At 40.3% G+C, this 13875-nt stretch overlaps 1 protein-coding gene across 30 annotated transcripts in view; it reads left to right on the top strand.

Moving 5' to 3' along the window:
- The window catches only part of RIMS1 (regulating synaptic membrane exocytosis 1), a 318659-nt gene that overhangs the window by 21773 nt on the left and 283011 nt on the right, over positions 1-13875 (top strand). For 23 of the 30 annotated variants that reach the window (XM_080587725.1, XM_080587724.1, XM_080587702.1 and 20 more), the window contains exon 2: positions 7278-7376. The exons of the other annotated variants lie outside the window; for them this stretch is intronic. In XM_080587725.1, coding sequence (XP_080443851.1) covers positions 7278-7376 — 99 coding nt within the window. The remainder of the gene's footprint in view (positions 1-7277; positions 7377-13875) is intronic. 30 annotated transcript variants of the gene reach the window in all.

Here is a 13875-nt window from a genome sequence, read left to right as displayed (position 1 = left end):
TTACAGGACCCAGTGAGTTCTCATTGCCCTCATCCTCCATTCCTGATTTATGCCACTCACACTTTCCTTTTTCCTCTTGTTTAACACTGCAATGAAAATGAAATACTGGGTATATGCTGATGGCTTATTAAGTGCAGAGACTTCAGTAGAAATGAAATACCTGAAACATTAGATAACACTAGAATTTTATTTTTTTTAAAACACAGCGTGGTGTTGGAGCAGAGCCTTGTGATTGGAATTATTGATCTCTTAGTCTTGAATGGTGTACGGTGGTGTATGTTGTGTAAGTGTGTTTAGAGGTAAAAGTTTGTCTTTTTAAATACACTCTGCAGCAGCTAATGTGGGGTTTCCCACAGTGAGTAAGACAGCATAGGTGGGTGGTGGGTGTCTTGGAAACTTGTACTAGGAGCAGGAAAACTGGATTTTGTAATCTCCTCGTCGCTTGTTCCATTACTGTTTGCATACATTTTTACAAGTATAAGAGGCAGAGATAAGACTGGTTGATGTGGTACTGAGGGGATGGAGGATGTCATGGAAAGGGAGCTCTTTGGGCCTTTTAATAGTTCCTGTCCAGTTTTTTTTTCCTTACATTTGTCTATTTTAAGTTGAAGATTTCTAGAAAAATACAGTGTTTTAATTGATGCTAGATGGACGCTTCTGAAAGTCCTTCACAACTTGCTCTGTATTTTTAGTGTGCTTTTTATTCATAAATTCCCTGTGCTTTCTGATTCAGCATGAAATTTTCCTTTAGGCAGACATGCAAAATATGCATAGGAGTGTATGCTTTCTTCAAGTCCAGCAGGCACGGCAAGGAGGGGACTTGCTACTGCAGGCGTGTTGGAGGTGGAAGCCTACTTCTGGAATATGTCTTGGTAACACATCTGTGGGAACAGAAGGATGGGGGCAACTTTTTCTGCATGGTGTTTAAATGTCTTACAAAGCACTTTTCTTCTGGGTGTATATCAGGTATAGCTAGAAGCAAGGTATTCTTGGTTGTTGCTGGCACAGATACAAGATGTGCTGCACTCTTGTTCTACATCCATCCTCTAATCTCTTCTTCTGTCCATGGCTCTGTGCTCTCATTCTTCCCCATTCACCCCTCTTCATTTCCAAGTCATGTCCTTTCTTCACAATGTCAGCACACTTGGCTTCCCCTCAATTCCTGATAATTGTTGCTGTTATTCGTATAGTCCCAGCTCCCCAGAGGAACAGTCCATGCTGTTGTTTGTGAGATGCCTCTCCTTACTCCATCCACACCTACCCTTTGACCTAGGCCAGCAGCCACTCGTGTACCACCACACACATTTTAATAGCATCCATCTTTGTGTTAACTGCATGCAAATAAAAACAGCAACGTCTTTGTATTCTCTAAAATGTTCTCTTTCCAAAGACGTAAAAAAGTACTTTGTTTCAATGAGGTTACCAAAGCAAAGCCTACGTGAAACTTGTACACCAATCTTTAGTGAAGATAAAAACCCAAAAGCTTAGAAATAGTTTGGAACAGTCATGTCAGGGTAAAGTAAGTTTTGTTCAGATCAAATCTTTATGTTTGGCCAACTCATGTTCAGAACAGGGCCCCCAAATGCTTTCTCTTTCTGGGGAACTTAACTTAAAATAACCGATGGCTGGTAGCAGACCTGTGAACTTTTTCACTGCTAGGGAACTGATATTTAAGGCTCAGTGGCTTCAGTTCCTCTCAGTCACTTTATATTCCTTGCTATAAGTGTGCTTGGAGAAGGACAGATTGGCTATAGCTCAATATTTCCATTCTGTATGACAGTCTGAGCTTTTTAAAGTCTGCACTTATATCTTTGAAGCTGCACTGTTTACTGTTTTTTTTTTTTCTTCCTGAATTCTACACAGTGCCCTGAGACACGGTTCTAGAAATAATCTTCTGTATTTTTGTAGACCTTATATGCTGTGATTGATTAGACATGACCTGGAAAAGACAGGTGAAGTCCTTGAAGTCTCCAAGGTACACGGTCCCATGCTGGATCATCAGAAGTGACTGCATTCACTTTGCAGACCTATCTGCCAATGCATACTTTTAGGATAAAGAGAGCTTCGTCTTTCAAAACACAGATTGCACTGGAGAGACGTAATGATGTGTTGCTGTGAACTCTTGTGGTGTTGCTCTAGCAGTTGAGATACTGGTGGAGTTCTAGGGAGGGTTAAACGTGTAGACAAATATCTACATGGTTAAATCTAATTTAGTTAGAAGTTACAAATCTCAGAAATCTGTTTTGAAAGGTGTGTGTATATATATATATTTAGCTTATCAACGAAACCCTGTGTTTTTAACTTTTCTTTCTTTTTTTTCTTTTTTTAACTGAAAGTAGTGTCTTTTGTTAACACAGAAGGGGAACCTGGGTGAAACTTGTCAGCATAGGGTGTACTGCTTCTCCATAGCTGGTGAGTCAATAAGTAGGGAATGCAGGGTTATTTACAATAAGCTGCACGCATTAGGGGAGTAACCGCTGCAAAGGTATTGCATGAGGGTTGCTGCCTTCTGAGGAGTGAATTGTTTCTGGTGGTGTGTTGATGAGTGCCTTGCTTACAAGATGCAAGTACTGATGTTCCCTGGGTACCAGTGTGTCATTGGGATCACTTAGGCAAGTAAGATTTGTGCAGAATCATTCTTTTAAGATTTCATTCATCAGGCTCTAGGAAAGAAGCTATTTTCTTCACAAGTGAGGATGGTGAAAATAATAATTTAAACCATCTCTGCAATACATATATTCTGTTACACATAGAATCACAGAATGGCTTGGGTTGGAAGGGACTTTAAAGAGCACCCAGTTTCAACCCCCCTACGATGGGCAGGGACACCTCTCACTAAATCAGGTTGCCCAAAGCCCCATCCAGCCTGGCCCTGAGCACCTCCAGGGATGGGGCATCCACAGCTTCTCCCCTCTGAGTAAAGAATTTCCTCCTAAGGTCTAATCTAAATCTCCCCTTTTTTTTTGGTTTTAAACCATTCCCACTTGTCCTATCGCTATCTGCCTGTGTAAAAAGTTGTTCTCAAGTAAAAAGTTGCTCTCCGTAATGACATAACTCCCCATCAGTAACTACTAAGAAATGGTTTTCTTATGCACCACGTATTCAACCAGGCAACAGAAGGGTTTCACAGCTTTTCACTAAATTCTCCTCAAACACTGTAAGTGGTTAACTGTAGTAGTGTAACTGTGGGAATTCACAAATTACTAGAAGTATTTACAATTAAATGTTGGCTATTTTCAAAATCAAGATGTTTCACAGAGTGTTATTTAAGGTATCACCATACTACAGCTAAATTTTCCAATTAGTTAGGAATGGACTGCAGGCAGCTGAATAGTTAAGCTTATCCTTTTGACGTGCTTAGCAACATACATGGAGATCCCAGGATCTTCCTCTTTAATGAAAACTGGTGGAGACCGAAATTTCTCAAGAGCTCTGGGGACATGGTGTTGTGGAAGGAAAGAAACAGCATGTTAATAAGAGTTGCTATTTGTTTAGGCTTGTTTTAAAGGACTCTGTTGGATTTCATTTATTAACTGTATTCCCTTTCTCTGAAAGGGTAATACTGAATAAATGGTGGAAGTTTACTTTGTAATGTATCATGACAAATACAAAGTGTGGTACATTTAGTGTGAAATGTTCTCTTGGTGAAACTCTTGCTCCATTGACATCAGTAGGTGTTATTCCCATTGACTTCAGTACAGATAGTCCTTCTAAGAGAGATTTGAAATGCTCAATGTATTGAATGGAGTTTTGGGCCCCTCACTACAAGAAGGGCATCGAGGCCCTGGAGCATGTCCAGAGATGGGCTACGGAGCTGGTGAAGGGCCTGGAGCACAAGTCCTGTGAGGAGCAGCTGAGGGAACTGGGGTTGTTTGGTCTGGGGAAGAGGAGGCTCAGGGGAGACCTGATTGCTCTCTACAGCTACCTGAAAGGAAGGTGTGGGGAGCTGGGGGTCGGCCTCTTCTCGCCGACCTTCTCGCCACCATTCCTTGTGAAATCAGGAAATTTGTGTTGTTGCCTAAAAGAAGGTCAAATGCTTCTGGAAATTTGTGTTACCTAGACCATAGACTGAAAGGGGTAAGACACATTCTGCAGTCAATACTGTCATGTGTATGCTCATTACTATTTTTCTTTGTAACCCCAAAGTGAAAAAAAAAATAGGGTTATAGAGTGACTGAAACTAGTCTTAAAATTTTGCTTAAGCAGAAAATTCTCCTTCATTTTCCCCTCTGGGAAATAAATAAATAAATAAACAAAGCAACCAGCAAACAGAAAAAGAAATCATTTGAAAATGTTCATTGGGTCAGGGAGCATAACTTAGTCAGGTTCCTAAGTATGTCATACCTAGTGAGCTAGGAAGGTGATTTGATAATTTCAAATACACTGAGTTAGTAACTGAATCAATCATGGGAGAGGATATGTTGAAACACTCTGGATCCTGCTGCCTAGGGCACTTTCATGAAGAGTTGTAAACTTGCAGACTTGAATCCAGGGAAAGTATATTGCAGCACGGTAAATCATATCGCAGGTGAGGGTCTTGACTACTCCTTACTGATAATTTATAGGGTCTTTTCTGTGGTATGTTTAATTTTATTTTTTTTATGATATCTATGTGTATTTGTGTGTGTATACACACACACCTATGTTTTTATTATCAACCAGGTCGGAAATGTGTGTGAAATTAATACTTTTGATGAGATTCTATGACGTATGGAAGAAACTTTGCATATAAAAGGGAAGGGAAATGAGTGAAGTTTTATATCAGCATTGTACCTATGCAGTTCTGGGATGCTTCAGACATTGCAATCAGCCCTACAGATGTGGTACGGGTGATCAGAACTACAGGGATTTGTCCTCAGCTGCCACCACTCCGAGTCTTCTGCAGTGCCATGTCCTGAGGATTTCACCTCTTGCCAAGGGAGCCAACTTGGAAGTGAAACACTGGCAGTCAAATGTGTGCAAAATCAAATCCTCTGTCCGTAGTTACCTGTCTTCACTCCCTGGAGGAATGCTTGTCTTCATGGGACCATGGATTTTACTATCGCTTTACACTTCTGCAGACCCCTTATCTGGCGCACGGAAGTGGAGGCTGCTGTTTTCACTCACTAGTGGACATGCCACTAGCAAATATGCTTTATCTTTTTTTTAATTTAAAAATATATCTTCTTACAGTATACTGTGGAAGAGAAAGGACTAACTTTTATGGGAAATGAAAAGAGACAGACTAATCCAAAGATGTGTGTTTGTGGCCGAGATAACCACGATGGGTGGGTGTATCTGTCTTTTCCAAATGAGTAGGCTCAAATGCAGCCATCTGCAGTGAGCGTGCTCTGGAGTGCTTTTTCTGTCAAGTGCCATAAGATCTACCGAAGCGTACCTGGTGATGCGGTGATGTGAACGCCCTGCTTGTACGCTTTGGGTCCAGGGTGCCTCCAAACGTGCCTTTCAGCCGTGCACAAAGCTGTGCCTGCAGCTCTGCTGTTTCTGTCGTCAATGCAGCCTGGGACTGGGCCTCAAAAGGCATCCTAGACACCTGCAGTGCCAGGTAGACACAAACCTGCATGTTATACCCTGTGAGCAGAAAAAAAAAAAATATATGGAACTCATCTTTGGAAAAATTTGGCCCCGAAATATTTTGAGATCCCTGGATGAGAGGTGCTAAGGATGTGTAAAGTATTGCTACCAGGGATTCGATAATGGTTTCTTTACGTGCAGTTTTGTTAATTTCTTTATTTTGTGCAAGATAAATTGCTCCATGTGCCTTCAAGCAATCTTAATTTAATGCAGTAATGACTTTGAGTGATTGAAGAACTAATCAAGTCCAGCTGCCAGTTCTCATCCTTTAGCGTAAGAATGATGAACCTGTAGGTACCTTTCTCCCCATCCCTCCTCACACTACAGCTCCCCAGGAATATGGAGCCCTGAAGGATAATCAGAGTGCTTGTGTTTGCACATCCAAAGGCCACAAGTCATGGCCTTGATAGGGATAGGAAATGGTGTAAGGATTTGCTGTTATTGTTGATTTAATTCATGCAGGAAGGAATGAATCAGAGCACAAATTTCTTAATCATTTAGTAAGACACACAACAAGCACCAGGTACTTTTGTTTGGGTTAGGCTACAGAAAATTGGCATTAATCCATAATAACAGAACTTGGAAAAGAATCTACAAGAGCTGAATGATATGAACTTTCCTAGGAGAGAACTCAAGATCTTAGGAACCACATCTGTGTAAGAATCTGTTTTGTTCCCAAATAGAAGTTTTCTTTATCAAGTAGCATACATATCAACATAAGTACGGCTTCTCAATCCTGCCATGTGCGTGCATTCACACACAGTCATGTCTCTTATACTTAATTTCTGTTTAACCTTTATATATTGTCTTTTGAGTATGTTAGATGTGTGTTTGTTTTTTTTTAAACACTCATCTCAGTCATTCAGAGCAAGTTTTATTTCAGACGAGCCTGATTTGTTTTTCTCTGAGAATTTTCTTTTTTTTTTTTTTTTTTGTCTCTTTAGCGTAGAAGAAAGCAAAACACGTCCTTGTACATTTTGTCACTGCTACTGAGGGTTTAGGAGCTCTGTTCCTGTAACGTACCCCCGGTATACTTGATGACAAAATAATCAAGATACTTGAAATGCGAGCATGGAAGGGGAAAAGAGTTGTTGTCAAGACAAAGCAAACTCTGGCAAAACTTGTGTAAAATTGGCTGTCTGCATCCAAGTCAAAATTGCAAAACTCCTTTCTATGTTTTCTGTGTTTTATATTTCGTCAATGATGTATGCTACAATTTTTAAGAGGAAAAAACTTGAGGGGGAACATTTTTTCTTTAACTGAATTCATTGATTAAAAGACATTTTAAAAATACTCTCCAAAAGTTTCAATTCCAAACCCAAATTTCAAACGCATACTAGCTGACTTGAAATGTAGATACATAGAAGTGTAAAACTGCCATGTGTTTATTCTACGTGTGATCTGTCCTGCATCTACATCAGACCTGTCTTGTCCAGTAATTGCTCTACATATGACAGTGTAGATTTAAATTTTAAAACCATCTTACTCTTTCTGAGATTCTTTGTTTGCATTTGTTAGATACGAATTTGAAGTGAATGTATGTTTTAATGACATACAGCAGGGGTAAGCTGTAACAAAGATCTGTTGGTAAATATATGGTTGGCACCACAAGAGACAGTTTAAACCTCAAAATTTCGAGTCTGTCACAACAACTGAGTTGAATATTTTCATTTGTCTCCATGTTCTCTCCTTGCACCTCCAAGCTCGGTCATTGCAAGCGATGACAATGCCCAAGGTCCTGTGCTGGGTTCTGATGCGCGCTTGCCAGTGCAGCCTACTGGAGGATGCTGCATTCTGATCGGGTAAGAATCATGGTGGCAATTTGACAATCTCTGAATATTATTTTTGACAAATATTATAAGTGTTATAGAAATATTTTCATGCAATATTAACATTATTGTAACACCAGTATAGAAGCATAAATTACCAGATGAGTCAGAATTATGGCCCTTTTCCTGCTGTGTGTGGGCAGACCCCTGCATCTGTGCTCATTACAGGTTTGGGACCTAAATGTATTAGATGTGTGCTGGAGGAAAATGAGCCTACAAAGTATTTTAATGGAAGGAATACGTTGCTCTTGGATATGGGGAAAAAAATCATCTAAGGACAGGAATTTCCTTGTGCTTTTAAAAGACAAGTATGTTAACGTGGGAATGTCTCTGGAAATTCTTGTAAGATTAATGACAAAACTGGAAAAAAAAAAAGTAATGCAGCTCAAATTAATGTCTTGAAGAAAAGAAGTGTATTTGTATTATATTCAGGAGATTCCAGAAAGGATTTGTGTAAGTGGGCTGTGGTGGTGGTCCAGTGCTTCCTTCTCTATATTTATATGTAACGTACTAGCATATAACACAGTGTGGTAGTACTATTAACTCTTTGTGACAACGGTTTTCCCAGAGTCATAACTGTAATTTCATTGTCTGCCTCTCGTCAGGGGAACACTGAAAACGCTCACTAATAGGCATCTCTCGTTTCATCTGACACCTTTCTTCAAACAGAAGCCTGCAGGTTATTGACGAAGACATCCTGTTGTTCGGGATCCTGAGATTTGTCTTCGTTTTTAGTTACTTCAAAGATTTCTGTCTGCAGCTCTACTTTGTTTGGGTTTTCTGCCTCTGTGAAAGTAGCATGTTCAGTGTCTGTCACCTGGGTTGACTTTGTACAGTAGACTGAGTTAAAGTGGAAACAACAGCACCTATTTCAGAAAACCAAAATGTTGTGCTTTTGCCCAGGAAAGTGGAAATTACAAGAGAAAAGCATCAAAGAAGAAAGAGGCAAATGAGGAGAAGTGGAATTTAATTTCTCTTAGCTGAAGCTGCTTGGGTGGACCCTGCCTCTAGTGCTGGAGCAACCATGTTGTAGACAGCAGGATTAAAAATTTCTGTTCTCCCCTGTAATTAAAGGATTGATTATTCCCAACTTTCTCTGAACTACCTCATGCTCATTGTCACATGATGATGTTGTGCTAGTTCTTCCTCCCATCTCTGGGTCATTCTTGGTGAAAGAAAGAGTGGCTCCTCTTTCTGTTCCCCCTTTGCTGTCACCTCTGGGGAACATAAAAAATAATCCCACCCAATGCTTTCCAGAACTACTGATAATTTGTCCTTTGTGCATACTTCTTACTAAAGGCATATCCTGAGGGTCAGATGGACACAGCAGTTTGCAAATTAATATTCAGAGCAGCTGCACAGACCCCTGCTTTTTCCTTCAGTTTTATTAATCAATTAGGAAAATTTGATTAGCTCCAGTTGTTTGTGAGAATACAAATCAACTTTTTTTCTTCTAGGTCGTCCTCTGAAATGTGCAGTCCTTGTGACGTGCTGATTTCTTTCTCTTGAACCAATTTTCATTTAGTCAGTTGAATTATCATTCCACCCAACTCCTTCCTTTGCTGGAAGTGTGATATTCATTGTGAGCTTTTTCTTGGCTTTGTAAAAAGGTTCAACGTGAGTATCAGAAAAAGCAATACCTGGAAAATATTTTGATAATCTCACAGTTCAGGGTATGTTGATGGGTTTCTGTGGTGACCACACACAATATGAGAGTAACATATATTATTAATTTGGCACAGGTGGGGGCAGGATAGGGAAATCATCTCTGTTACTTCCCTTGTTCAGCTTTGAAATCTCATGCTTTTGTGTTAGGTGCTCATGAAATTGCAGACTGTGAGTGGGATTTCTATAGCAAAATGTAGACATCTACATCTGATTTACTTGCCCAAGGCTCCCTGTAAGGGGAATGGAGAGAACCAGGACAGATGAATCGCACCCTTAGGGAACCTGTTTTTTACCTTTGTGCTGAGGTGCAATAACTCATAGCCTGCAAGTGCCTGTTTGGCTAGTAAAGGAGATTGGGGTAACAGCAGTGTTGTGGTGTCTGCATTCTGCACCCCAAAAGGTGGATGATGAATGTGCCATTTGTGTCTGGTTTGCGCTTATGTGCTTGCAGGTACGTGGTTATTTGTTGTGCTGCGTGAGCTTTGAGTTCCCAGAAAAAAGCTTTATCCACATCGAAATTACTTGAAAAACTAGATGGGTTTAGGTTTCCATGTGTGAGAAGTTGGAAATCAAGGAACGTGTAAGCTGAATTAGCATGTTTTCCAGTAGGTGCATTTGGCTATATATGTCAGCAACTTAAAAAAACAAAACAAAACAAAAAACAAAACAAAACTACCACGTAAGTACACAAAACTTCAGCAGTATGTCAAATTAGTAACTGAGAAGTGGCTTAAATGATGCTGTTTTTATAATCACCTTTGAAAACTGTGTCCCCCATGCACTTACAGAAGTGTGCAGGTGCCTTCCTGCTGGCGTAGAGCTGTGAGCTCTTAGTATAAATCAGATTTAGTCTCTGCTCCATACATGTAAGCCATGTAATACGCCTCCCTCTAATTCTGTCTTAAACACCAGTGAGATACACCACCTGCCCACAAACAAGTATTATTTGATACTAAAACAGAAGTGACCAATGAATCAAGACAAGTTACAGTAGCACCTTAACATAGCAGTTCCAGTTTCTTTTCATTTTCTGTTTTGTGTATGTGCAGATAGGCATGGTTTATTGAAACAAATGAAACTGGAGGACTTTGTGCTTAAAAGGGAGGAGTGACCTTGTGTGGGTTAGATCTGTCAGGTAGAACATGTCCAGAAAGACAGCTTCTGGTAGAAAATGAGCTTTTCCAGCCCTTAAGTCTAGGCACCTGTCCTGAGGAGCATGATCCAGTAAGTAGATCCCAGCCCATAAGTTTTCTATGTAATCAATGGGGATACGTAGATACCCTGATCGGTACTAACACAACTGAAAGGTCACAGCTCCCGCTTGTCTGGAGCTCAGAACTAGGATCTACTCAAGATCCAGACCCTGGAAATGTGTTCTGGGGAGCTGTGTAAATCACAGCAGATTTTTTGCAAGAATAAACCTATGGTGTATCAGAAGCAAAGCATCACGATTGTCTGAAGAGATAAAATTCACAGATTATAATTCCCAGAAAGTCCTTCCCTGTCAGGTCACACTCTATACAGGAGGCACATCACTTTCTTGGTCTGTTTGAAACCGGACAGTTTTGAAGCCAAATGTGCAAGATTTGCAGTAATGGAAAAATAAGATGCAGCCTGACCGTGTCCTGACAGCTACGTACAATACTGGGACAACCACAGGATTCAGCAGCATCCTACCTGCAGACAAAGCCTCTCCCTGACAAATGAACAAACAAAGAATCAAAAACTTCAGAGAAGAGCAGTGACTGTGTCATGAAACCACTATGAAATGGAGGCTTGAGGTACCCAAAGTACCCTTCTGAATCAAGCGACAGAGTTCAGTCCAAGTGATGCCTCCGCTGATGTTGATCCGGCTAGATCAGTTCAAGAGCACGCTGTAAGTTCATTTAGTGACACAACAGAGGTAGTGGAGGGCTGCTGACACAGCTGAGTTTCTCCTGGCTGGTAGTGTTTTGTCAGCACCGGTCAGTGTTTTACACACAAGTGGTTTCAGCAGAATCATCACCAGTGAGCAGCAGGCTCTTTTTGGCTTTTCACCTTACCTCTCAGCCGAAGAAAGGCAGGTTTAGAACAGCAGTGTTACGTGGAAGCTGCCTCAGAGAGCCATGTGCTGGCTCACAGAATCAGATGGCCCAAACCAATATGTCAACAACTGCCTACAAAATGCAGGGATGGTGTTCCTAGGGTGCCTGGAAAACCAGTGTGCCTCTTCCATGTGAGAACCACTGTGCTGGACATCAGGGGTCATGGGTGGTGAGGGACGTGGGCACCAATGTGAACATGAGCCTCCAGCTGCTGCTGAATGGAGTTTATATCCAAGGCCATGCTTCTGGGCCGAGGCCACGTGCTGGGGTGTGGAAGGACCACTCCTGGGCTGTAGTTCATGCTGCTGTCCACTTCTGTGTTAAATTGAGGAACGACGTTTTTATATTCAGTACTGACAACATCTTCTAGATAGCTTTTACTGTATTGCAATTGGATTACTTGGTCGTCTTTAAATCTGCACTTGAAGGAAAACCCTGCGTATGTGTATATGTGCACACAGACACGCACAATTTCATTTTTATTTTGGAAGATACTTGCCAAATAACGATTCCTGGATGAAATTCCTACTTTTATATGTTGGTGGATCATAATTTGCATTATAGCTACTTCAGAATACTTTTTTGTGCAGTAAAGTGGCTTTTTATAGCAGGTTCCTCTGTAATTCAGATATCGTGATGTTACCAGATAATTCACAAAACTGGTAAAAATATCTCCTCATGATTTTATGTGTGATTGCACTTTTAAAGGAGCAGCAACGAAAAAGAAGATCACACATCTGAATCAGAAGGATAATATTTATATCTGAATTGAGTAACCATGTAGTTCTATTGGTGTTTCCCATGTTCTGTCAGTCCTCCTCCTCTTGCACGATATAGCCTGGTTTGGATCTTCTCAGTGTTTATTACCTGACCTTAAAAGCTCAATCTAAATATTTGGTAAGTTGAGTGATGTTCCCAGTGTACTAACAGCTGCTTATGCACTTATGGGTGAGGAAAATAGAAGAGGCTGGCCATTCTGTAGCTCTGTAACTTTTATTTTTGACATTCACAGGATGCTTTTAGAAAGTGGTTAAAAATTAAATTTTCCAGTATTCAGCTGCAGAGGAGGAGCTGGTATTTTCAGATGTGATAGGAGGAGTGATGCTTTTTGTATGTATCCATGTATTCATTCAAATTTCTGCAAAAGGGTTCCTCTGTCACAAGGCCTCCAGATGCCAGTGAGAAGAGATCAATCTGGATCTGTCCTGATAGTTAGATATTACAAATTCCAGGCTAAATTTATTTGCTAACCAGTGTATATGCATTTCTTGTTGTTCAGCTCTTTTCCTATGTGCTTTTAACACTGATGTAGTTAAAGAAATCAGTGTTATGTTCTTGCATGGTTTATGCGGGTAACTAAATGAGCTCTTTCGGTCTCCTCTGCTCAGGCAAGCTCCACTCCCAGGTCATCCCAGGTGCCTTCTCCTCCAGCAGAACGTTGCAGGAGGTTTTTCTCTTTCCTCTCTTACAACAAATACAGAGAGAGAGGCCTGTCAGAGCCATAATTTAGTCTTACAATTCAAGAATTTTCAGTGGGTGGCTACCAAGATACAACACTGACAGATAGACTCATCGGTTTACCTAGACTGAAATTATTGCTGCTCTTGAAGAGGCTCTCTGGGAGATGCGGAAGCTCATTCCTCTTATGCTTTTCTTCTGGCCATTCCATCTCTGTCTTGCATTTCTTTTCTTTCATTCCAGTTTTATATTCTGCCCTCATACATTTACTTGATAGATTTTTCTCATTTGTTGCATTTTAATGTCCACTAATCCTTGAATTCTTAAGTACTGACCAAGCCTAATTGTTACTAATTTCTAATTTTACTTATTATTGATGTGTTGACCTAACAAAGTGAGAGATACCTTTCTGTACTACTTCTACAGTAAGTAAAACGTCACAGGCCACTGTTTCCTGCTCTCTCATTAATTAATTTCCTGTCTTTGTTCAATACACCTTGCATTAATGAGGGTTTAGAAGGCATTTACTTGGAACTTTAATATGTATATAATTACAGTACATACAGTACATAAATTACATAAGGTAACAATATATGCAATGTTGCATAAATGCTTTAAAAAAAAAGTCCAGTATGTTTTTGTAGGCCATCCATGGTACCCTGTTTCTATAGCAGCATATAAAAAATGAACATTTTGAGCCAGGTACATCATGAGGCTTTCACTGTGTTATCCAGAGCTTTTCTTTTTACAGGTGAGGTTTTGGAAGAGCTTTGTACAGCGATACAGTTTTGCCATCTATCAGAAATGCATTATATCTACCATATTGTGGGGTTGCATTAGTTGCTCATAGTCACGCTGTGATGAATGGGCACACTTGAGCTGGTTGGTCTCTTGCTTTCCTCACTCATTTCCAGGTAATGAACTCGTAGCTTGTAATAGATGTTATTAATCTGTAGCTGCCTGACATTACATTTCGTACTACTGAATGTAATCTTATTGTGTTACTCAAAAACATTTGACTCTGTGTGCAGTTCAATCTTTCTCTTAATTGACCTTGCCTCCTGAATTTGTATTGCAAGAAAACTTCTTCATCACAATTATACTTCTTGTGCAAAGACCACTGAAGTAAAAAATAAATACAGGCAATCCTAATCCCAGTTCTGTGAAACTTGATTAGTCATCCTCCATTAGCCTACTGTCCCTCTCAGATGTATATTTTCCTGCCTTTTCTTTAGTTTGTTTGCCATCAACCTTTTATTCAA

The sequence above is a fragment of the Anser brachyrhynchus genome, assembly GCF_964034855.1.
Source record: "Anser brachyrhynchus genome assembly, chromosome: 3".
NCBI lineage: Eukaryota > Metazoa > Chordata > Aves > Anseriformes > Anatidae > Anser > Anser brachyrhynchus.
Note: the sequence above shows the minus strand (reverse complement) of the source record. Positions and strands in the feature narration are given on the sequence as shown.